General features: G+C 47.3%; 1 protein-coding gene and 1 long non-coding RNA gene across 10 annotated transcripts in view; one reads left to right on the top strand and one right to left on the bottom strand.

Annotated features, from left to right (window-relative positions):
• Positions 1-22,334, top strand: part of Ikzf4 (IKAROS family zinc finger 4) — a 39,469-nt gene that overhangs the window by 5,178 nt on the left and 11,957 nt on the right. The window contains exons 1-4 of one of the 8 annotated variants that reach the window (XM_087555240.1): positions 18,001-18,275; positions 19,285-19,321; positions 20,004-20,097; positions 21,487-21,591. In XM_087555240.1, the coding sequence (XP_087411366.1) occupies positions 18,100-18,275; positions 19,285-19,321; positions 20,004-20,097; positions 21,487-21,591 (412 nt within the window). In that variant the 5' untranslated portion in view covers positions 18,001-18,099. 8 annotated transcript variants of the gene reach the window in all.
• LOC148004420 (uncharacterized) lies at positions 688-18,133 on the bottom strand. 2 transcript variants are annotated; one of them, XR_015625021.1, is made up of 3 exons: positions 18,076-18,133; positions 16,216-16,279; positions 688-860 (listed from the first exon to the last, which is right to left on the bottom strand). It is a non-coding gene; the product is annotated as an uncharacterized LOC148004420 (long non-coding RNA). The 2 variants fall into 2 exon arrangements; XR_015625022.1 differs by lacking the exon at positions 18,076-18,133 and adding an exon at positions 17,674-17,944.

Here is a 22,334-nt window from a genome sequence, read left to right as displayed (position 1 = left end):
GCACTTGCCTAGCAAGCACAAGGCCCCGGGTTCGGTCCTCAGCTCCAAAAAAACAGAAAAAAAAAATCTTAATGCAATTTTTTAAAAATAGGGATTCTGATAGGGGTCCTGCAAGACAATTCAATAGATAGACTTAACCCTAACACATTAAGTTCAATCCCTGAAGCCTTAGAAGCTAGAAGGAGAAAACTGACTATGAGTTGTCTTGTGACTTCTCAACTTGTGCTGTAGCACAAACGTACTCCCCCCAACAAACAAAAATGATGTTTTAAAATAAAATAAAGAAAAATAAAATAAAGATAAAAAAATTTTAAAGATTGTGTCAGGGCTGGAGAGATGGCTCAACGGTTAAGAGCACTGACTGCTCTTCCAGAGATCCTGAGTTCAATTCCCAGCAACCACATGGTGGCTCACAACCTTCTGTAATGGGATCGGATGTTCTCTTCTGGTGTGTCTGAAGACAGCAGCGGTGTACTTATAAAAGAATAAGTAAATTAAAAAAATAAAAAAACTACTTTAAATTTATAAAAGAGAAAAGAAAAAACATACATTTAAAAAATAAGTGAATGAAAAAATAAGAATTACTGAGGTTGGGGATTTAGCTCAGCGGTAGAGCACTTTCCTAGCAAGCCCAAGGCCCTGGGTTTGGTCCCCAGCTCCGAAAAAAAGAAAAAGAAAAAGAATTACTATAGTTCACATGGAACTTCTCCATTCTATTTTCTCTACCCCTCCAAGCATATACAGCTGAACAATAGTGACCGCAAAGAGTTGTTCCTTAAACGCTGGGCTTGGATCCTCAGATGCTGATCCAGAAGACTCAGGAAGTAATTTGTTTGGCCTTCTTCCTTAGTTTCTTCATCCTGAAATATAGAGATATGGATCAAGGAGTTGCAGTGGCAAAGGTTCTCATCCTTCCCATAAAAACCTCAGCTCTCTCTCTCTCTCTCTCTCTTTCTCTCTCTCTCTCTCTCTCTCTCTCTCTCTCTCTCTCTCTCTCTCTCTCTCTCCTGCAGTCTTCATGCGGAGGACAGGGGAGCAGAGAGAAAAGGAGAAAAGACACAGTCATCTGAGGTCTAAAAGGAGAGAATGAGGTGACATTTCCCCCTACCGTGGCATTCCTAGCACGATGAGCCCGTCCCCTCTGCTCCCAAAGCACTCGATCCTGAAACTGGTCTTCTTTACCAGGTTTATACATGAACCGGAGGTTCCGAGGCATAGCCAGGGGTAAAGATGAGTCTGCTATAAGGACAGATGCACGTGCTGAGCGTGTGCCTCCTTCAGTGCCTACGAGTTTGCTCTAAAGAGCCTGTTGGAGCCGGCGCTGCTCAGTTTGGGTCTGATTCCTTAAAAAGGGTCTACGTTTGTCTACATTAATCTCTAGCCCTGTTCCCTCTGTAGCCCAATTCTGTAAAGCCGCCTCCGTAGGAAGCAAACCCAGCCTCTAGCATATCTTTGCTCGTATTTCACGCTGTGTACGGAGGCACGCACAGGAGAGGATGAGGCTGTGGGTACTCAGGGTTCATGAGCGGCTCACACTCACGACTCGGGAAACTGTGTCTGAATTTGTTAAGAACTACTGGGCTTCATCTCAAACTCAGGTCCTAAGGGGAACCGGGGAAATGTTCCCACTTCTCCCTGCAGCTGTTTGAAGTAATAACCAGAAGTAAAAGTATGTCCTGGTGGTGGCGCACACCGTTAATCTCAGCACTCAGGAGTCCAGGTAGGCAGATCTCTGAGTTCCAGGCTAACCTGGTCTACAGAGTGAGTTCCAGAACAGACAGAGTTACACAGAGAAACCCTGTATTCAAACAAAACAAAACAAAACAAAACAAAGAACCAATACTCCCCATGAAAAAGTATGTCATGGAGCTCGCCAGGTGCCCAACCTCACTGTCTTCCCAGCACCTTTTCTGCCACTTTTCTATCTGTTAGACCACAGGGCATGTGTTCTAAATCCTCAAGTTTTAGCATGTCATTCCTTTAAACTGAATTCTTTGGCAGGTTTGAATAATTTTGCTTACTGGAAATAACCATATTATTTTAGCCTATTAAACCCAGTACATAGCAGGACTTGTTGGCTCATGCCCATAATCCCCACCATTTAGAAATAATTTTGAGGCCAGCCTAGGCTACATAGTGAGTTCTGGGACAGCCTTGACTATAGAGTGAGACCCCCATCCCAAAAGTAAAATAAAATAAAATAAAATAAAATAAAATAAAATAGGACATGGTGACTCATGGCCCACACTTGGGAGGGAGAAGCAGCAGGAGGATCAGGAGTTCAAGGTCATCTTCAGTCAAAATAGCAAGCTGGAGGCCATCCTGGGGTATATAAAATTCTGTCTCGAAAAATCAACATAAGAACACTAAAAGATAGCTAGGCAGGGGCACAGACCTCTAATCCCAGCACTCTGGGAGTGGGAAGCAGGCAGATCTTTGAGTTCGAGGCCAGCCTATTCTACAGAGTTCCAGGACCACCAGGGCTATACAGAGAGACCCTGTCTCAACAAACAAACAAACAAAAGAACAATTAAAAACTAAATTTTGGGCTGGAGAGATGGATCAGTGGTGAAGAGCACTGACTGCTCTTCCAGAGGTCTTGAGTTCAATTCCCAGCAACCACATGGTGGCTCACAACCATCTGTAATGGGATCCAATGCCCCTTTCTGGTGTGTCTAAAGATAGATACAGGGTACTCATATTAAAAAAAATCCTTAAATCAATCAATCAATAAATAGATAAATGTCAGTTTGTTTATTATATGGAGGAAATTTCACTTCCTCGTATGTTTTTCCTAAATAGAGCCATTTGAGTATTTTGGGACACAGACTGGTAGGGTGCTGAGCAGGCATTTGGAAGTCAGACCCTGGACTGACTGCATTACCACCCGTTAGGAAATTAGTGGGCAGGGAATTCTCTCTAGGAAGGACGCCACTTTTAGCCATTCCTGCTTAAAGGGAATAGCATGTGGGAGAAAGTCCGTGCCATGCAGGACTTTGGTTATGTGTCATTCAAAGCATGAAGAGGGGGCTGGTGAGATGCCTCATGGGTAAAGGTGCTTACCTCTCTCTGAGACCCGCATGATAGAAAGAGAACCAGCTCCTACATAGGTCTGTTCTGGTCTCTCTCTCTCTCTCTCTCTCTCTCTCTCTCTCTCACACACACACACACACACACACACACACACACACACACAAACATACATAAAACATCACACAGACTCACACACCACACACACAAACACAGCCAACACACACACACACCATATAGTATATACCACATACCACAACACACACAAACACATCACACAGACTCATTCCACACACAAGCACATCACACACACACACACACAAAACACATATACAAGCACAGCCAACACATAGCATCACACATCATACACCACATACCACATACACACACACACACCAGACTATTTTAAATTAAATGAATAAGAGTGTGAGGGTGCCAAGGAGACTTGCCTAGCCAGTGTGAAGACCTGGCTTCAGTCTGGGGTGGGCTCTTTAGTCCCCGAGATCAGACCGGCTGATTCTCGTTTCCATCCCCTACTGAGTACTGCCTTCTTAGTGGGCAGAAGGGGGAGAGACCGGCCGTTCTAGCTACTCTGCATTCAGTTCACTGAGAATTTACAAGTGCACATGCCTCTCTTGCATTACTGAATGGCATTATCATTTTGCTTTTGTTTTGAGTCAGGATCTTGTTATGTAGCTCAGACTAGCCCCAGACTCGTGGCAATCCTCTAGTCTCAGCCTTTCAAGAGCTGGAACCACCACGTGTGTGTGTGCGTGTGTGTGTGTGTGTGTGTGTGCGTGTGTGTGTGTGTGTGTTGAGACTAGGGCTTGGTTCTAGGACTCACTATGTAACCCAGGCTAGCTTCAGACTCATGGCTTCTTGCCTCAGCCTCTCCCAGGTGATGGGATTACAGGTGTGTACCACCAGGCCCCACATATTCCTGTGCCTTCCTTCCCATCTCTGAGATCTTGGAGCAAAACTTATTTTGGCTTGCTAACTTTTTCCCCCTACAGCACCCTTTCCAGAGTGTCTCCAGCAGGCTCTGCCTAACTTAACTCTAAGGAGAAACTCAGAACTGCCTGCTCAGCTAGGGGAGGTGGTGCCTTGAGGGCTGAGCAAAGAGTAAAGTCCATCCGAGCTTTCAGAAAACCAAGACTGAGGACAGCAGACTGCAGACCACTCTCACTTGCAGAATTCCCACCTTAGGATCAGTTGGAGAACACTGAGCACTGATTTTGCTCAAACTATGGCACACAGCAAGTGCCAAGAGCCATTAAGAATAAGGGGGCAAGGGGTTGAGGATTTGGCCCAGTGGTAGAATGCTTGCCTAGCAAGTGCAAGGCCCTGGGTTCGGTTCCCAGCTCCAAATTAAAAAAAAAAAAAAAGAAAGAAAGAAAGAAAGAAAGAAAGAAAGAAAGAAAGAAAGAATAAGGGGGCGGGGAGGGGGGGCTGGAGAGATGGCTCAGTGGTTAAGAGCACTGACTGTTCTTCCAGAGGTCCTGAGTTCAAATCCCAGCAACCACATGGTAGCTCACAGCCATCTGTAATGAGATCTGGTGCCTCTTCTGGTGTGTGCATTCAATAAACTGTTCTTGTTTTAAAAAAAAAAAAAAAGAATAAGGAGGGCTCTCACTTTGTACTAGGATGAAAGTCTAACTCAGAAAACACTCCCAGGGTCTAGGGAGACAGCTCAGCAGATAAAATATTTACTCGCCTTGCAAACTTAAGGACCAGAGCCCACATTAAAAGGGCAGGGAGGGGCTGGGGGATATAGCTTAGTCCAAGAGTGCTTATTTAGCAAGTAGAAAAAAGGACCTGAATTCAATTCTCAGTGCTGCATAAACTGGGTATTGTGGCACATGCCTGTAACAGGTGCAACAGGATCGTCCTCAACTACAAAGGAAGTTGGAGGACAGCCTGAAGAGAGAAAAAGAGGAGGGGACCAGGCATGATGGCTGTACTTGTACATGGATAACATCAGTGTTGGGAAGGTGAAAACAGACGGATCCCTCAGGCTTGCTGACCACCTGGCCTAGTATACTTAGCAAGTTCCAGACCAATGAGAGACCCCACCTCAACAGCCACTGGTAGATGGCCTCTGAGGAATGATATCTGGGATTGTCCTCTGACTTGTATTGGCAGCGGCAACGCGCACGCATGCGCAGACACACACACACGCACACACACACACACACACACACACACACACACACACACACAAACACTCTTCAGATCTTTCTGGGCCATTTCATCAAGGATCCAAGAGTGAGCCACTCCTGAGACAATGTTTCAACTGAAGAACCAGCTGAACTTGTTCTGCCTTTTAAGGAACAGAACCTCCTACAACGGTCACTCTAAAGGGAAAAAGGGTTTTTTTTGTTTTGTTTCTCCTGGATCCCACGGTGGCCTTAAACTCAACTTTGTATCTGAGAATGGCCGTAAACTTCTGCTCTTTCTGACTCAGTCTCCTGAATGCTAGAATGACAGGTGAGCAGCTATGCCAGGAATCCAACCCAAGGCTTCGTGTATACCAGACAAGCACTCTATCAACTGAACTACAGCACCAGCCCTAGCCCTAGCCTGGATCTTGAAAGGAAGCAATGTAATATGATGAAGAGCGTGCTCTGTAGGGACAGGAGAGGCAGCTCGGTGGCTGAGGGTACACGCCGCTCTTGCAGAGGACGCCATACCTTCGTTGGGTGGTTCAAGTTGGTTTGTAACTCTAACTCCAGGGGTGTCTTAAGATTTCTATTGCTGCAGTGAAGCACCACGACCAAAAAAGCAAGTTGGAGAAGAGTTTATTCTGCTTACACTTGCACATCACAGTCCATTGCTGAAGAAAGTCAGGACAGAGCTAGACTTGATGGCGTGCACCCTTAATCCCAACACTTGGGAAGCAAAGGCAGGCAGATCTCTGAGCTTGAGGCCAGCCTGGTCTACAAAGTTAATTCCAAGACAGCAGGGCTACACAGAGAAGCCCTGTTTCACAAAACAAAACAAACAAGTCAGGACAGGGCAGGAACCTGGAGGCAGGAGCTGATGCAGAGGCCATGGTGGGGTGCTGTTTAGTGACTTGCTCTCCATGACTGACTCAGTCTGCTTTCTTATAGAACCCACGACCCAAGGATGGCATCACCTGCAATGGGCTTCCCCACAGCCACCATCATTAATTGAGAAAATACTTGACATTACAGCTGGATGTCATGGAGGCATTTTCTCAACTGAGGCTCCTTTCTCCGTGATGACTCTAGCTTGTGTCCAATTGCCACACAAAACCAGCCAGGACAAGGGGAATCCAATGTTTCTGGCCTTCAAGGGTACCTGCACTCACATGCATACAAACAGACACACACATACACAGACACACACATACACAGACACACACATACACACACACATACACACATACACAGACACACACACATACACACATACACAGACACACAGAAACACACACAGACAAACACACACACAGACACACACAGACACAGATACAGAGACACAGATACACATATACACACACAGACACACAGACACACACACATACACAGACACACACAAACACACACACAGACACACACATACACAGATACAGAGACACACAGATACACAGACACACACACAGATACACACACATACACAGACACACACAAACACACACACAGACACACACATACACAGATACAGAGACACACAGACACACACATATACACAGACACAGACAAACACACACACAGACACACACATACACAGATACAGAGACACACAGATACACATACACACACACAGACACACACAAACACACACACAGACACACACATACACAGATACAGAGACACACAGACACACACATATACACAGACACAGACAAACACACACACAGACACACACATACACAGATACAGAGACACACAGATACACATACACACACATACACACACATACACACACAGACACACACATACACACACATACACACACATACACACACATACACACAGACACACACATACACACACTCACACATACACAGACACACACACACAGACACACACAGACACACACACATACACACACATACACACACACAGACACACGCATACACACACTCACACACAGACACACACACATACAGACACACACAGACACACACACACAGACACACATATACAGACACACACATACACACACACATACACACACACACACACATACACAAACCTTAAAAATGATGAAAATTGATCTTAAAAGAAAGAGTGCGGGGTTGGGGATTTAGCTCAGTGGTAGAGCACTTGCCTAGCAACCGCAAGGCCCTGGGTTCGGTCCCCAGCTCCAGAAAAAAAAAAAAAAAAAGAAAAGAAAAGAAAGAGTGCACCTCAGAGAAGCAGGAGAGCCATGTTCTAATTTTCAGTTCAGTCTCACATGAGCCTTAAGACAGTGGCTTAACTGCTTTAACCCTCAGTATTTCCAAACAGAAACTAGGAAAATCCTCTCTTCTGCATGGGGGAGGGGAAAGTTTGAGGGAAGCCATGCCTAACACTTTGAGCTTTGTAGTTGTTTTTGAAAAAACATCCCAAAGGCCATTTGTGGAGCCGTTGACTTCTGAGTACAGACTGACCTCCCTTGTCTCGGGATCTCTGGCCACTTCTCGATTTGTGGCTAGTTCCAAGGGTGTTCTGAGCCTGTGCTCTCAGGCTCCTCTAACCATTGCCCCTAGGGGAAACTTTAAGCAATCACTTATAATTGTGGCTTGTTGGAACTGGAAATGCACTCACCTCCGAAGAGCTGTGGCTTGTTCTAGCCCTGGTTCCTAAGCTCGGTCCATTGTAGGAGGTAGAGACAAGAATTATCCCACACACACCCAGGATCCCTGGAGTTAATGAAAGGGAGAACTGCTTTGCAGATGGACACAAGCCTGCACTTCAGACTTCTCACGGTTAAGAGCACTGACTGCTCTTCCAGAGGTCCTGAGTTCAAATCCCAGCAACCACATAGTGGTTCACAATCTGTAATGGGATCTGATGCCCTCTACTGGTATGTCAGACTTCTCATGAGCCTTGCTCCATGTAAGACTTGGGCAGGAAAATACACCCCCACCCCCACCCCCACCCCCACCCCCCGTGAGCCCATCTACACTCCCTTAAGATAGCTTCACCAACAAGCCAGACTTTCTCTGTCTGCCTTCCTAAGAGTCTTTAAAGAGCCTGGGGCTCCTGGAGGCCTCTCAGGTTGTTTCCTGCTGCACTCTGGTTTCCCATGGGGCATTTATACCTATTAGGAGAGTGGCAAAAACAATTTAGGATGTATATAAATTTCCACCATGTAGACTTTTTAAAACGATGTATTTGTTTCATTTTCTGTGTGTGAGCACTTACCTGAAAGTCACCGCAACCCTGAGTGTAGTATCTTGGAGTCCCAAGGATGACAGTCAGTTTTTCTTTTGACTTTTTATTTTTATTTTCTGTATAAGAGAATTTGCTTGAATGTATATCTGTGCTGCATTATGTGTGTGCAGTGCTTACAGAGGTTGGAAGAAGACATTGGATCCCTGGGACTAGAGTTAGACAGGTGTGAGCCGCTACGCAGGTGCTGGGACTTAAACCCAAGTCCACTGTTCTTCACCACAGATCTCTCCATCCCCAAGACCTTTTTGTTTTGTTTTGTTTTTTACCACAGGGTCTTGCTACTGTGTAACCTTGGCTAGCCTAGAACCAGGTTTCACTAATCGGGCTGTCCTTGAACTCTCAAGAGATCCATTTGCTTTGGCCTCCCATGTGCTAGGCTCACATACTTAAACCACCATGCCTAGATATGGAATTCCCCAAGAACACCTAAAGAGATAGTTTTTTGCAATAAATTATCACTTTAACTGATTAATAGATAAATAGATTAATATGTATTTTAAAATTTTCTCTCGCTGTTGGGAATTTAGCTCAGTGGTAGAGCGCTTGCCTAGCAAGCGCAAGACCCTGGGTTCAGTCCCCAGCTCCAAAAAAAAGAAAAGGAAAAAAAAATTCTCTCTCATCAGACAGTGCTGCTGAATGCTTTTTTTTTTTTAAAGATTTATTTATTAATCATATATAAGTACACTGTAGTTATCTTTAGACACACCAGAAGAGGGCATCAGATCCTGTTACAGATGGTTGTGAGCCACCATGTAGTTGCTGGGACTTGAACTCAGGACCTCTGGAAGAGCAGTCAGTGCTCTTAACCACTGAGCCATCTCTCCAGCCCTGCTGAATGCTTTTAATTCCAGCACTCAAGAGGCAGAAGCAGGCAGAGCTCTGTGGGTTCGAGTCATCCTGGGCTACAGAGCATGTTCTAGGACAGCCAGGGCTACACAGAGAAACTCTGTCTTTTTTTTTTTTTTCTTTTTCTTTTTCTTTTTTTCGGATCTGGGGACCGAACCCAGGGCCTTGCGTTTGCTAGGCAAGCGCTCTACCACTGAGCTAAATCTCCAACCCCAACTCTGTCTTAAAATAAACAAACAAACAGTAAAAAACAGACAGACAAAAATCCCTCAGTGCTATTAATTAAATGTTTTTTTTTAAGGTTTATTTATTTATTTTATGTGAGTACACTGTAGCTGTCTTCAGACACACCAGAAGAGGGCATCAGATCTCGTTACAGATGGTTGTGAGCCACCATGTGGTTGCTAGGAATTGAACTCAGGACCTCTGGAAGAGCAGTCAGTGCTCTTAACCGCTGAGCCATCTCTCCAGCCTGAGACAAGAGTTCATGTATCTCAGGCTGAACTCAAGCTTACTATATAGCTGAGCCTGGTCTTGAACTCTGATCTTCCTGCTTCCAGTTCCTAACTGCTGACAGGAGTGTGCACTTTTTTCCTTTGTCTTTAACATAAACAGAATGAGGCTGGAGAGGTAGTTCAGAGTTAAGAGCAATTACTATGTTTGCAGAGGACCCTGGTTCAGTTCCCAACACCCACACAGCTCACATACATCTGTAACTCCAACTTCAGTGCCCTTTTCCGGCCTCCTTACACACTAAACTCATGTGGTACACATAAATACACAAAGGTATGATGCTCATACACCTAAAGTTATAAGTGTGTGTGTGTGTGTGTGTGTGTGTGTGTGTGTGTTTTGGGGTTTTTGCTTTGTTTTGTTAATAGCTCCTGCTATCCTGGAACTTGCTTTGTAGACCAGGCTGGCCTAGAACCCCCAGAGATCTTCAAGTCTCTTCTTCCTGAGTGCTGGGATGTACCACTACTACCCTGCTGATTTAAATATTTTTTTAAAATTAAAAAACACAATAAGGGGGCTGGAGAGATGGCTCAGCGGTTAAGAGCACTGACTGCTCTTCCAGAGGTCCTGAGTTCAAATCCCAGCAACCACATGGTGGCTCACAACCATCTGTAATGAGATCTGGTGCCCTCTTCTGGTGTCTGAAGACAGCTACAGTGTATTCACATAAATTAAATAAATCTTTAAAAAAAAAAAACACACACAATAAAATAAACATTGACCAGAGGAGTAGGGAAAGTCATGTGAAAGTCTAGACATGGGGCTGCAGAGATAGCTCAGTGATTAGAAGCACTGTCCCTTCTTCCTAAGATCCTGAGTTCAATTCCCAGCAACCACATGGTGGCTATAACCATCTGTAATGGGATCTGATGCCCTCTTCTGGTGTGCAGATGTACATGCAGCAGAGCACTCATACAATAAATGAATAAAGATGTTTTTAAAAAAAAAAGAAAGTAAGTCTAGACATGGGCTGGAGAGATGGCTCAGCAGTTCAGAGCACAGGCTGCTCTTCCAGAGGTCCTGAGTTCAATTCCCAGCACCCATGTGCTGATGCCCTCCTCTGGTGTGCAGGTGTACACGCAGACTGAATACTCAAATAATAATAATAATAATAATAATAATAATGATAATAATAATAGAACATAAATTAGAATGTCTAGACATGGGAGCTAGGCATGTTGATGCAGGACTTTAATTCCAGCACTCAGGAGGCAGAGACAGGCAGATCTCTTGAGTTTGAGGCCAGCCAGAAGCCTGGTCTACATAGAAAGTACTAGGACAGCCAGAGCTAAAACAAAAGTGAGGTGAGTTTGGGCTTGGTGATGTGGTAGTGGTACAGCATATGCCTAGCACGTTCAGCACACACATAAAAAGTTTATGATATGATCCGTACAGACACAATCACTGAACCCTGACAGGGCTTCTCTACTACTTCCCTTCTGCTACATGCACCCTAAAAGAAGAGGATATCTGTAATAACAGAATATGGATCCCCCCTTTCCAAAATCTCACTTCATAGCCCAAGATCCTCCAGGCTTCACCTCTGAGTGCTGGGAGCAAGCATCTATGGCCAAGTCTGCACCTCTATGAGGCTGTTCCCTTGCCTTCTTGGGGAGCAGAGGGGGGAGGTAGTGTAACCCATCTGCTACATCAGTTCTACTGAAGAGCAAGGGCACTCCCTCAAAATCCAGAGCTGCTCCTCAGTAAAGTAGCACGTCTACCTCAGAAGCTTGGGTGCTGTAAAGAAAATGGGTTGACAACACTTGTGAGGCAGAGACAGGAGCTCGAACAATGAGGTCCAGGCCAGCCAGGGTTGCACATCTCAGTAGGTAGATAGGTGGGTGGGTAGGTAGGTAGATAGGTGGGTGGGTGGGTAGGTAGGTAGGTAGGTAGATAGGTGGGTGGGTGGGTGGGTGGGTGGGTGGGTGGGTAGGAAAGTAGGTAGGTAGATAGATAGGTGGGTGGGTGGGTAGGAAAGTAGGTAGGTAGGTAGGTAGGTAGGTAGGTAGGTAGGTAGGTAGGTAGGTGGGTGGGTAGGAAAGTAGGTAGGTAGGTAGGTAGATAGGTGGGTGGGTAGGTAGGTAGATAGGTGGGTGGGTAGGTAGGTAGGTAAGTGGGTGGGTGAGTGGGTAGGTAGGTAGGTAGGAAGATAGGTAGATAGGTAGGTAGGTGGGTGGGTAGGTAGGTAGGTAAGTGGGTGGGTGAGTGGGTAGGTAGGTAGGTAGGAAGATAGGTAGATAGGTAGGTAGGTGGGTGGGTAGGTAGGTAGGTAGGTAGGTAGGTAGATGGGTGGGTGGGTGAGTGGGTAGGTAGGTAGGTAAGTGGGTGGGTGAGTGGGTAGGTAGGTAGGAAGATAGGTAGATAGGTAGGTAGGTGGGTGGGTAGGTAGGTAGGTAGGTAGGTAGATGGGTGGGTGGGTGAGTGGGTAGGTAGGTAGGTAGGAAGATAGGTAGATAGGTAGGTAGGTGAGTGGGTAGGTAGGTAGGTAGGTAGGTAGATAGGTGGGTGGGTGGGTAGGAAAGTAGGTAGGTAGGTAGGTAGGTAGGTAGGTAGGTAGGTAGGTAGGTAGATGGGTGGGTGGGTGAGTGGGTAGGTAGGTAGGTGGGTGGGTGGGTAGGTAGGTAGGTAGGTGGGTGGGTGGGTGGATGAGTGGGTGGGCAGGTAGGTAGGTAGGTGGGTGGGTAGGAAGGTAGGTAGGTAGGTAGGTAGGTAGGTAGGTAGGTAGGTAGATGGGTGGGTGGGTGAGTGGGTAGGTAGGTAGGTAGGTAGGTGGGTGGGTGGGTAGATGAGTGGGTGGGCAGGTAGGTAGGTAGGTAGGTGGGTGAGTGGGTAGGTAGGTAGGTAGGTAGGTAGGTAGGTAGATGGGTGGGTGGGTGGGTGAGTGGATAGGTAGGTAGGTGGGTGGGTGGGTGGATGAGTGGGTGGGCAGGTAGGTAGGTAGGTGGGTGGGTGGGTGGGTAGGTAGGTAGGTAGATGGGTGGGTGGGTGAGTGGGTAGGTAGGTAGGTAGATAGGTGGGTGGGTAGGTAGGTAGGAAGATAGGTAGATAGGTAGGTAGGTGGGTGGGTAGGTAGGTAGGTAGGTAGGTAGGTAGGTAGGTAGGTGGGTGGGTGGGTGGGTGGATGAGTGGGTGGACAGGTAGGTAGGTAGGTAGGTGGGTGGGTAGGTTGATAGATGGATGAAAGGTAGGCTGAGGCACTTATAAACCTTGTCTGTTTCCCAGGACCAAAACAAAATATTTTTGTTGTCCTGATCCCTTAGATTTCTTGTTTACACCAGAATGTAAAAGAAACCTCATCCCGCCCCAGCTGCGGCTGCTAACAGCAAGCCTTTCTCTTTCAGCAGGAGCTTCTGAAGATGGACATAGAAGACTGCAATGGCCGCTCCTACATGTCTGGTATGCCTTCTGTATGTTCCTTTCAGGTGGACACGGGAGCAGACGTGGGTGAAGGCAGACAGCCTCTGGTCCTGGCCCACGCTCCTTCTCAACTAAGTGTCAGTCTCTGCTGCCACTCAGCGTGGTAGTGTGCAATGCCCCTGTGGCTTTCTATCCTAGAACTCATTCTGTAGACCAGGTCAGCCTCACAGAGATACTCTTGCCTCTCTGTCCCGAGTGCTGGGATTGATGGTGTGGGTCACTGCCTGCTCCCTCGTGGGTTATATCTCTAACAGTGCTGCAGAGAGGGAGGGGGATAGCAATGGATGCAATGGATGGTCTGAAGCAAGTGGATGGGAGGAAAGTGTGCTTCTTCTTCATATGTCCTGAGGCTACCAGCCAAGCAGAGTTCTGTCCCGCCAAGCAGAATGCACCATCCTCGAAAACTTAGAGTGGGTGTGGGGGGATAGTAAATAGAATAGCAGGGAGTGTCATAGATGGAGAACACCTCCGCTACTCAGTGCCTATCTTGTTGTATGGCCCAAGCTGATCTGGAACTCACTATGTGACCACAGGCTGACCTCAGACTTGTAATTCTTCCTGTCCGAGCTTCAGAAATACTGAGTTACAGACATGAGCTGCTATGTTATCACCCCTACCACATCCAGCAGAAATCCAAATCGATTTTCTTTATTTAGAGACAGGGGTTTCATCACATAGCCCTGGGGGGGGGGTCTGGAACTCTCTATATAGCTAGCCAGACTGGCCTTGAACTCATGGAGATCCATCTGCCTCTGCCTCCTGAGTGCAGAGGCTAAAGATATATGTACCTCAAGCCAGATGTGGTCATGCAGCCCCTTTACTTGGAAAGCTGAGGCCAGAGGAGTAACATGAATTTGAAGCCAGACAAGGCCACAGAATCAGACCCTGATTCAAGGAAATAAAACCAATCTTGGGTTTGATGGCTCACATTTTTAATGGAAATGTCCTTTCTTTTGACATTTCTTTTTTTTTAAACATGTATTTATTATGTATACATCATACAGCTTTCTGCCTGCATGTATGCACCTGCAGGCCAGAAGAGAGCACCAGACCTGATTATAGATGGTTGTGAGCCACCATGTGGTTACTGGGAATTGAACTCAGGACCTCTGGAAGAGCAGTCAGTGCTCTTAACCACTGAGCCATCTCTCCAGCCTGGCTCACATTTTTAATACCAGCATTTAGGAGGCAGATTTCTGGGAGTTTGAAGCAAGCTTGGTCTATAAAGTGAGTTCCAGGCCAAATAAATAAATAAATAAATAAATAAATAAATAAATAAGTGGTAGAGCGCTTGCCTAGCAAGCGCAAGGCCCTGGGGTTCGATCTCCAGCTCCGAAAAATAAATAAACAAACAAACAAACAAACAAATAACTGTCACAACTGTCTGTAATTACAATTCCAAGGGATCCAACACCCTCAACAGATATGCATGCAGGCAAAACACCAGTGTGCATAAAATAAGAATAAATAAATTTTAAAAGTAAAAAGAAATTAAAAATTTCAAAAGTAAGTAAATGAATCACTCAATATTTTAAGAAGTCCTCCATGTGGCAAGTCAGGTCTGTGTGTGGTCATTACTTGGGGGACCAAGGCAGGTGGATATCTGTAGGTTTAAGGCCTGCCTGGTCTATATAGTAAGTTTCAAGACAGCTTGGGTTCCATAGAGATACCCTATCTCAAACAAACAAACAAAAAAAAAAATAATTGATACGGTCTGAATTCAGCCAGAAGGCCACTGGTTTGCATCCTTTAAAGACAGAGACAGAGAACCCATTTCTCCTTCTCCCCAGACCTATTCCACAGATAGCATGTCACAGGTTACTCACATCTGCTAAGTATCCTCATAGAGGGGAAGAGATCATTACCTAGTACAAGAATGCACTGTAGAAGTATCAGAACAATCAGGTTTAATAAGTCAAAAAGAAAAGGGGGAGGAGAGGACTGGGGTGCAGCTCCGTAGGCTGCTTGCCTGACATGTACTAGGCTCTGTTTGACCTCAGCACGCCATAGGCCCCGAGGCACACCAGTCACCCCAAGGTGTGAAGGCAGGGGTTTTGTCCACAGGTTTCCTGAGTAGAGACAGAGCCTAAGACAGAGTTAGTGATTTTTGTTTGTTTGTTTGTCTTTTGAGATTGGAGACTTTTATAGCCTAGTCTGCCCTGTACTTGGTATATAGCCCAGGCTGAATGGGAGCTCCTGGTGCCCCTCCCTCCACTCCCAAAGTGCTGAGATTATAAGTGTGTGCTGTCCAGTCTGGGTCGAAAGAAAGTTAGTCTTCAAGATATTTTTTAAACCATTAGAAAGTTAGGGCCAAAGGAACAGGCATGATATCATAAATTTATAATACTAGTCTGTGGGAGGCTAACACACGATCTAAAGCATCCTGAAGTACACAGTATGACCCTAACTCAAGGTAAAAGGGAAGATGGTGAGTCTTGCAAGATGGTGCGGAAGCAGGTAGATCTTGTTCAAGGCCAGCCTGGTCTACTTAGGCAGTTCTAGACCAGCCAAGGGAGACCTTTTGTCTCAAAACAACAACAAAATACAGTAAAGACTATGATGACTGTAATCTCATCAGCAAGGAGGCAGAAGCAGGAAGACTACGAATTCAAGGCTAGCTTTCGCCACATGCATGCGAAGAGCCCGAGCGCCATTGTGGAAATGGGCTATGAGGTATTTTGTTTACTTTAAAGTAGACCCGGGGTTGGGGATTTAGCTCAGCAGTAGAGCACTTGGCTAGCAAGCGCAAGGCCCTGGGTTCGGTCCCCAACTCCGGAAAAAAAAAAACAAAAACAAAAACAAAAAAAACAAAGTAGACCCAAACAGGAATTGTTGGTGTGTACTGATGGAGAGAGTAAAATCAGTCAGACACACGTGAGAATCACCTCCATCCTCTGCATAAGGCACAGAAAGATAGTGGCTCTGAAGGAGTCAGCTGAGGAAGAGGTGTGCCCTGTTTGCCACACGCCAGACAGAGTGACACAGTCTAGGTGCGTCATTTTACCTGAAGGAGGCCCTTCCGAGGAACCAGCCATTTCTGCTACCTCCAGTTCAGTCAGGTTTATTCACTGTTGAGCAACAAGAACACCGAGGACCTGGTTAGTGCTGGGTGTTGACTGTCAGATGGACAGAATCCAATCCCTGACGTAAGGAAGGCAAATGGGAAGCTGTGAAGGATCCTGGGGAAATGGCCCGAGGGCTCTTCTCATTGCACCTCCGGAGAGCGCTGGATGCTAGCAGGAAAGTTCTGAAGCTATTTGCTTCACCATGTTATGGAACCAAGCCTTACTTGCTTAAGGTGGGTCAGCACGGCCTGTTTGAGAAGTGGGCCCAGCACAGACGGTTTCCGAATCAGAAGAGAAACCCACACCACTCTGGATGTCAACAGCTACCTTCAAAAAGACAAAGTCAGGGCAGGACTGACAGATCTAAAGAATGACCCCTTCCGGGCCAGACATGGCCAAGAGGGTGTGTGATAGGGCATCTAAGAACCCATTACTGACTCCGTCCCTCTCCTCGGCTGATCCAGCAGAGTTGTCCTCAGTGCCTGGCTTTTTAATGAGCCTTTTCTTAGGTCACTTTTTCTTAGCTCTCTGCCTTCCCCACTGGCCACCCAATAAAGGGAGGCAGTCTCCTGTTCCACTAAGGGATGCTACCATCTCACAGAATCTGATTCTGAAAGCACCCCCCTCCAACTTCCTTTCTAAAAGTAAAGATAGTTCCCATGGGAAGAAATGGGGGAAACAAGAGTCCACTAATGAGTCCACTAATTTATAACACAGATTCCCACCCTACACCCCCACCCCACACACACACTGAAAACAGAAACTGAGTTGCTCAAACCAGATGGAGCAGTGCTTGTCCTGCTGCTCTGAAACACTTAAGAGGACCTGAGGAGAGAGGGGTGCAAGGATTGGCAGCCAAAAGTTTCACGGCCCCTCCCATCCCCAAATTCTTGGAATCAGAAAAAGCAGTCTTCCAAAGTAGGTCAGCGCAGCAGCGAGCAGCTCCTCTGGAAGGGAAGGGAGCAAGGGCCTTATCCAGATAGAGGACACAGAGTCATCCAGGACTCCAGCGGCCAGAGCCCCAGAGGCTCAGGAGAGAGGAGAGACAGGGAGACCCATCCAGATAAGAAAGAGCTCAGGGTCACAGACCTCCACTAGTCAGTGATGTCAGAAGGAGGGGTAGAGGGACAGGAGCTGGAGTTCGCTGGGGGAGGAGCTTTCTGCCACTTCTAGATCCTGGAGGCTGCCCCTGTGTCCCGGGCCCCATGACCTCTGGGGCCTTGGCTTCCCTAGCTGGCAGAGGATTGGGCCTTCTTCCCTGGGACACCCCCCCTTCCTCCTCCCCACAAGCCTGAGACACTCTCTTCTCTCTCTCTCTCTCTCTCTCTCTCTCTCTCTCTCTCTCTCTCTCACACACACACACACACACACACACACACACACACACACACACTTGCCTTCCTCTCAAGCGTTTGTGCAGTTCTTCTTTGTCTTCTGGGCAGGAGGGCAAACACATCTGCCTTCCCTCCCTATGCACCCCCACTCCCACCCCTCCACTGTCTTGAAAAAGGGATGCTGTAGCCTAGCATCCCCCCCACACACACACTCGTTTTCTCCTGCCCCCTCCCCAAGCACATCCACGCCTCCCTCCCTTTCTCTCTCTCCTCTCTCTCCTCTCTCTCTCCCTCTCTTCTCCTCTCTCTCTCTCTCTCTCTCTCTCTCTCTCTCTCTCTCTCACACACACACACACACACACACACACACACACACACACACACACGCACACACACACGAGGCTCTCAGCACATACACCCGGGGCTGAGCGGTTCTGCCGACTGCAGCCGTGGGCCCCTGCTCACCGTGCGGCTGCCACTGCCTGCGAAATGACGGCGGTTCCCCTCACTTCCAGGAATCCACGCTTCCTGGAAGGTGAGTGGCTGGGCTCACCCCTGCCTGCCACCGAGACGCAGACATGCACACACCACCCGCACTCCCTCGCCGTTTCCAAGGCGGCGGCCGCGTTCGCACCCCAGGGTCTCACCGGCAAGGGAAGGATAATGTAAGTTCAGGCAGAAGGCGGCTAGCGGAGGGGGGAAAAGGGGGTGATGGGGCTAGGGAGTCAATTCAGTAACAACTCCCAAGCCTGAGGAGAGGGAGAGGATGGGGGCTGTGTGTGTAGCGGGGGAGGGGGCGTTCCTCCTTACACTTGGGGAGGATGGGAAAGGGTGCTTGGTGTTGCTAAGCGAAGACGGTGACTTGGACAGTGGGAGCTTGTGGTGACATCTTGATTAGGCCTTGGGGACAGAGGTAGAGCAGCCAGGGGTGGAATGCCGAAACAGGCCTAGGTGGGAATGGATACTAGAAAGAACTGAGATAGGAAGAAGAGCTTTGACAGTAGATGCTTCAGCCTGGAACCGACATGTGAGGGGCCTCAGCCTCCTGCCCACAATAGAACCGGGGATGGCAGTCTTTCTTTGCTCATGCACTCACTGGTCCCTGATAGCAGGCTAGCATCCTGCCACCTGGAGCCCATGGTCAAGAAGAGAGATCCCTTACAGAGAAGTGCAGAGGCTTGCAGAGCTCCAGGCTATTCCCCGGAGGCAACCACTCGAGGGATCCAGGAGAGGGCTGGTCTCCGTCCGTGTGTGAGAGAGACGCTTAGCTTAGCGCGAGTGCTCCCCATCCCTTCCCCCGCCCTTTCTCCACCTCTTAGTTGCCTTGCTGTGGACCTCACGATTCAGCTTTGCTCCCTGGAGGTTCAGCCAATCTATGATGGCTTTGACCAAGAAAATGTCTCTGATACCTGAGAGCAGCCTTAATTCTTGGCTTTGACAGTCTGAGATTTCTTGGAAGTCCCAGGCATTTGAAATTCCCTCACTGGGGTTTCCGAGGCTGAGAGAGGAACTGATGAGTTTCCCAAATCTGACTTTTGTCCCTGTCAGCCTCAGGCAGAAGTCTAAGTCCCTGGAGCCCCACAAAGACCCTCTGGCCTTTGACACAGATCCTTCTTAGATTTTAGTGCCATGAAAGTAGACTTGAGTGTGTTTTCCCTCTTGCCTTTATCCTAGGGATGACAGCAGCATCAAAGAGCCTCTGGAGTTACTAGTGCGCCTTGAGGCTCCTGCTTTCTCTCCTGTTTCCAGCCCTTCCCTGGGAGAGCCACAAAGAATGCTTTCCCCTCAATGTCCCTAAGCTTCCCCTTAAGAGTATCATTTCCCAGAAAGCTAGCCCCTAGTCTTAGAGGCAGCCTCAGCTCCAGGAGTCAGGACCAGATATGAATTTCTAAGAAGCTCATTCATTTTAGGATCAGCAGGTCCCTTCTTATTAATGCTGGGTGATTTAGAGTAGGGTCAGCACTAACCTTTGAAAGGACTAAGAAACTGGGTGTGGTGCATGCACACAATCCCAGCACTTCAAAGGCTGAGGCAGGAGGACTGTGAATTTACTTAGCCATTTTCAGCCTAGCTAGCCTTCGAACCTCAGTAAACTCAGTTGAAAGGGCATGCGTTAAAACTGGACCTGAATCTACAAGTCGTAATGGTCCTGAGCCGCTCACGTCATGGTTTGTGTCTGGTGCTGACTTAAGGCAACTTCTTAAGAAAACCGTTGCTTGCCTCAGGACCTCAGCAGGGGAAATCAGATTCAAGGCATAAGGCTTTTTCTATAGATCGTGAACAGGGTTCCTCGGGCTTCCGAGGGATAGAACGGGGAACGGGACTTTAGGAGAGGTTGTGATGGGAAATGGTCCCAAAGTCCTGAGTGGTTGTTTTCTTCCCACTGACCAAAGCTGGAGAGGGAGCTCTCAGGAGGGTGTGCTCCGGATTTCTTGCCTCAGGCCCAGGACTCCAACCATTTTATAATGGAATCTTTATTTTGTGAAAGTAAGTATGTGCATAGCTGGGAAAGTGGGTAAATTACTAACCTAGGTGAACTTTAGGTGAATGTTAGGGTCTCTCTCTCTCTCTCTCTCTCTCTCTCTCTCTCTCTCTCTTCCATGTTTAGGCCTCTGTGCATATATCCATGCATGTTCATGTTAGCAGATAAAATAGACGGCTGTATGTTTATCCCAGTAGGTATGTTCTCTTTATGTGTATCTACATGTGTGATCTGTGTTTGTGTGTTTATCTACACGTGTTTTGATTTTATTCATATACATGTGCAGAAGGCTGTGGGGAGGGGGGATTTTTTTAATTCACTCATGTTTTCAGGTATGCTGCCGGATTTAAAAAAAAAAACAGAATTTTTAAAAAGCGTTTTTTACAAAGTATTTTGTCAACAAGTTAAAACTGACATGCAGGGGTTGGGGATTTAGCTCAGTGGTAGAGCGCTTGCCTAGGAAGCGCAAGGCCCTGGGTTCAGTCCCCAGCTCCGAAAAAAAAGAACCAAGAAAAAAAAAAAAGAACCAAAAAAAAAAAACTGACATGCATAGGATAACTGATATTTAGCTCTCGAGAGAATACCAAATATAAGTATGCGATTGGACTTGGATCAGCTAGAAAGCTTCTAGAATCTTCAAAATTTGACTGAATTACAAAGTCTAATGAGCCCACCTCACCCCCATTGAAACAGTGACTCCTGACTGGACAAGCAGTGGCCAAGGACTCGGCATTTATCTTGTTTGTGATCCTACCCCCAACTCAGCCACTACCAGTTTAAACAAATAATATAACATCTTTTGTGTTTCCTTATCCAATAAATAAATGAATAAATAAATAAATACAATTTAAGTAATATCCCAGTGCTTATTTCAAAAGGTGATTGTGAAGCTTAAAGGAGACGTCCCAGCACACAGACTAAGGCCTGATACAAGTACCCAATCAGTAATTAGTAATTAGCTGCTATTGTTATTGCTACTGATATTATCAATAGATTCCGGACAGTTCCAGATCCCTCTCCTACAGATTCCAAAGCTGCTCCTGGTAGCTCCAGAGAGAACAGTAGGTAAAAATGTCCCTGATCTCTGTTCTCCCCTGGTCCGCCCAGTCCTAGGCCTGTTTCCTGCAGAGTTAGGCAGTGGGTGATGCTCTTCCCCTCAGGCACAGATAAAGGTAGGGTAAGCCAGACCGCTGCTGAGTTCACGGAAGTCAGAGTCAGCCCAGGGCACCCGGCTGCTGGAGCACCAGGTAGGGTGCTCAACATTCAGCCTACCTTGTGCATGAATACAGGACAAATGTTTGTGATATTTAACTGAAGTTTCTCTTAAACATTAGGTAGTGGACTATAGATGGCTTCAGCCCAAGCTTTACCTGCCCTCCATTCTCTCCTCCAAGGTAGCGGGGACTCATCTCTCGAGAAGGAGTTCCTTGGGGCCCCAGTGGGGCCCTCGGTGAGCACCCCAAACAGCCAGCACTCTTCACCCAGCCGCTCGCTCAGTGGTAAGTACGGTCCTCTCCCAACTCCTAGCACTAGGTAGCCCTGTTTTTTATTTGGCCTTCAGTTTGCCTTCCCCTGGCCACCATTTCCAAATCATCTCCTTCTGGTTCCTGCTTAGAGCCTCTCAGGGTGGGGAGGAGGCCAGAACCTAGAGCTCTCCTAGCTTGTGGGAAGAATGGCTAACGCCAGCCGGAGGTAAAGCTAAAAAGCCTATGGGTGACATTAAGGTAAAGGTCCCAGCTGCACGGTGGCACACGCGTTTAGTCCCAGCACTCAGGAAGCAGATGCCAGTAAGTTTGAGCCCAGACTAGTCTACAGAGTGAGTTCCAGAACAGACAGGGCTACACAGAGAAACCCTGTCTGAATCTTGGGCAGGGGCAGGGGAATAAAGGTTCCGGGAGACAGAAATGGACATCGGGGTAGAGAGAGAGGTGGAAAACACACAGTAGCAGGACTTCACCAACTCCACCCCACTTCTGTTCCAGACAGGGTCCCTGAATGCCCCTCCCCAGCTGGCTCTAGATCTGTGACATTTTCTAAATGGTTGAAATAGCCGAGAATGTAGGTCAGAGCTAGTGCCAAAGCTCCTCCCCGTGTCCCCTCAGGTTGCTGGGCAGAGACGTGGGGGTTCCTTCTCAGAGGGAGAATAGGATACCTGTCTTCCAGTGTCACTTTGCTTCTAGCCTGCTCCCCCCTCCAGTCTTCCCAGGCCTGTTTTCCAGCCTCTGTTACCTGCTGGATTCCT

This window comes from Rattus norvegicus, chromosome 7 (genome assembly GCF_021556685.1).
Source record: "Rattus norvegicus strain SHRSP/BbbUtx chromosome 7, alternate assembly SHRSP_T2T, whole genome shotgun sequence".
Classification (NCBI taxonomy): domain Eukaryota; kingdom Metazoa; phylum Chordata; class Mammalia; order Rodentia; family Muridae; genus Rattus; species Rattus norvegicus.
This window is presented reverse-complemented; position numbering and strand designations above follow the sequence as displayed.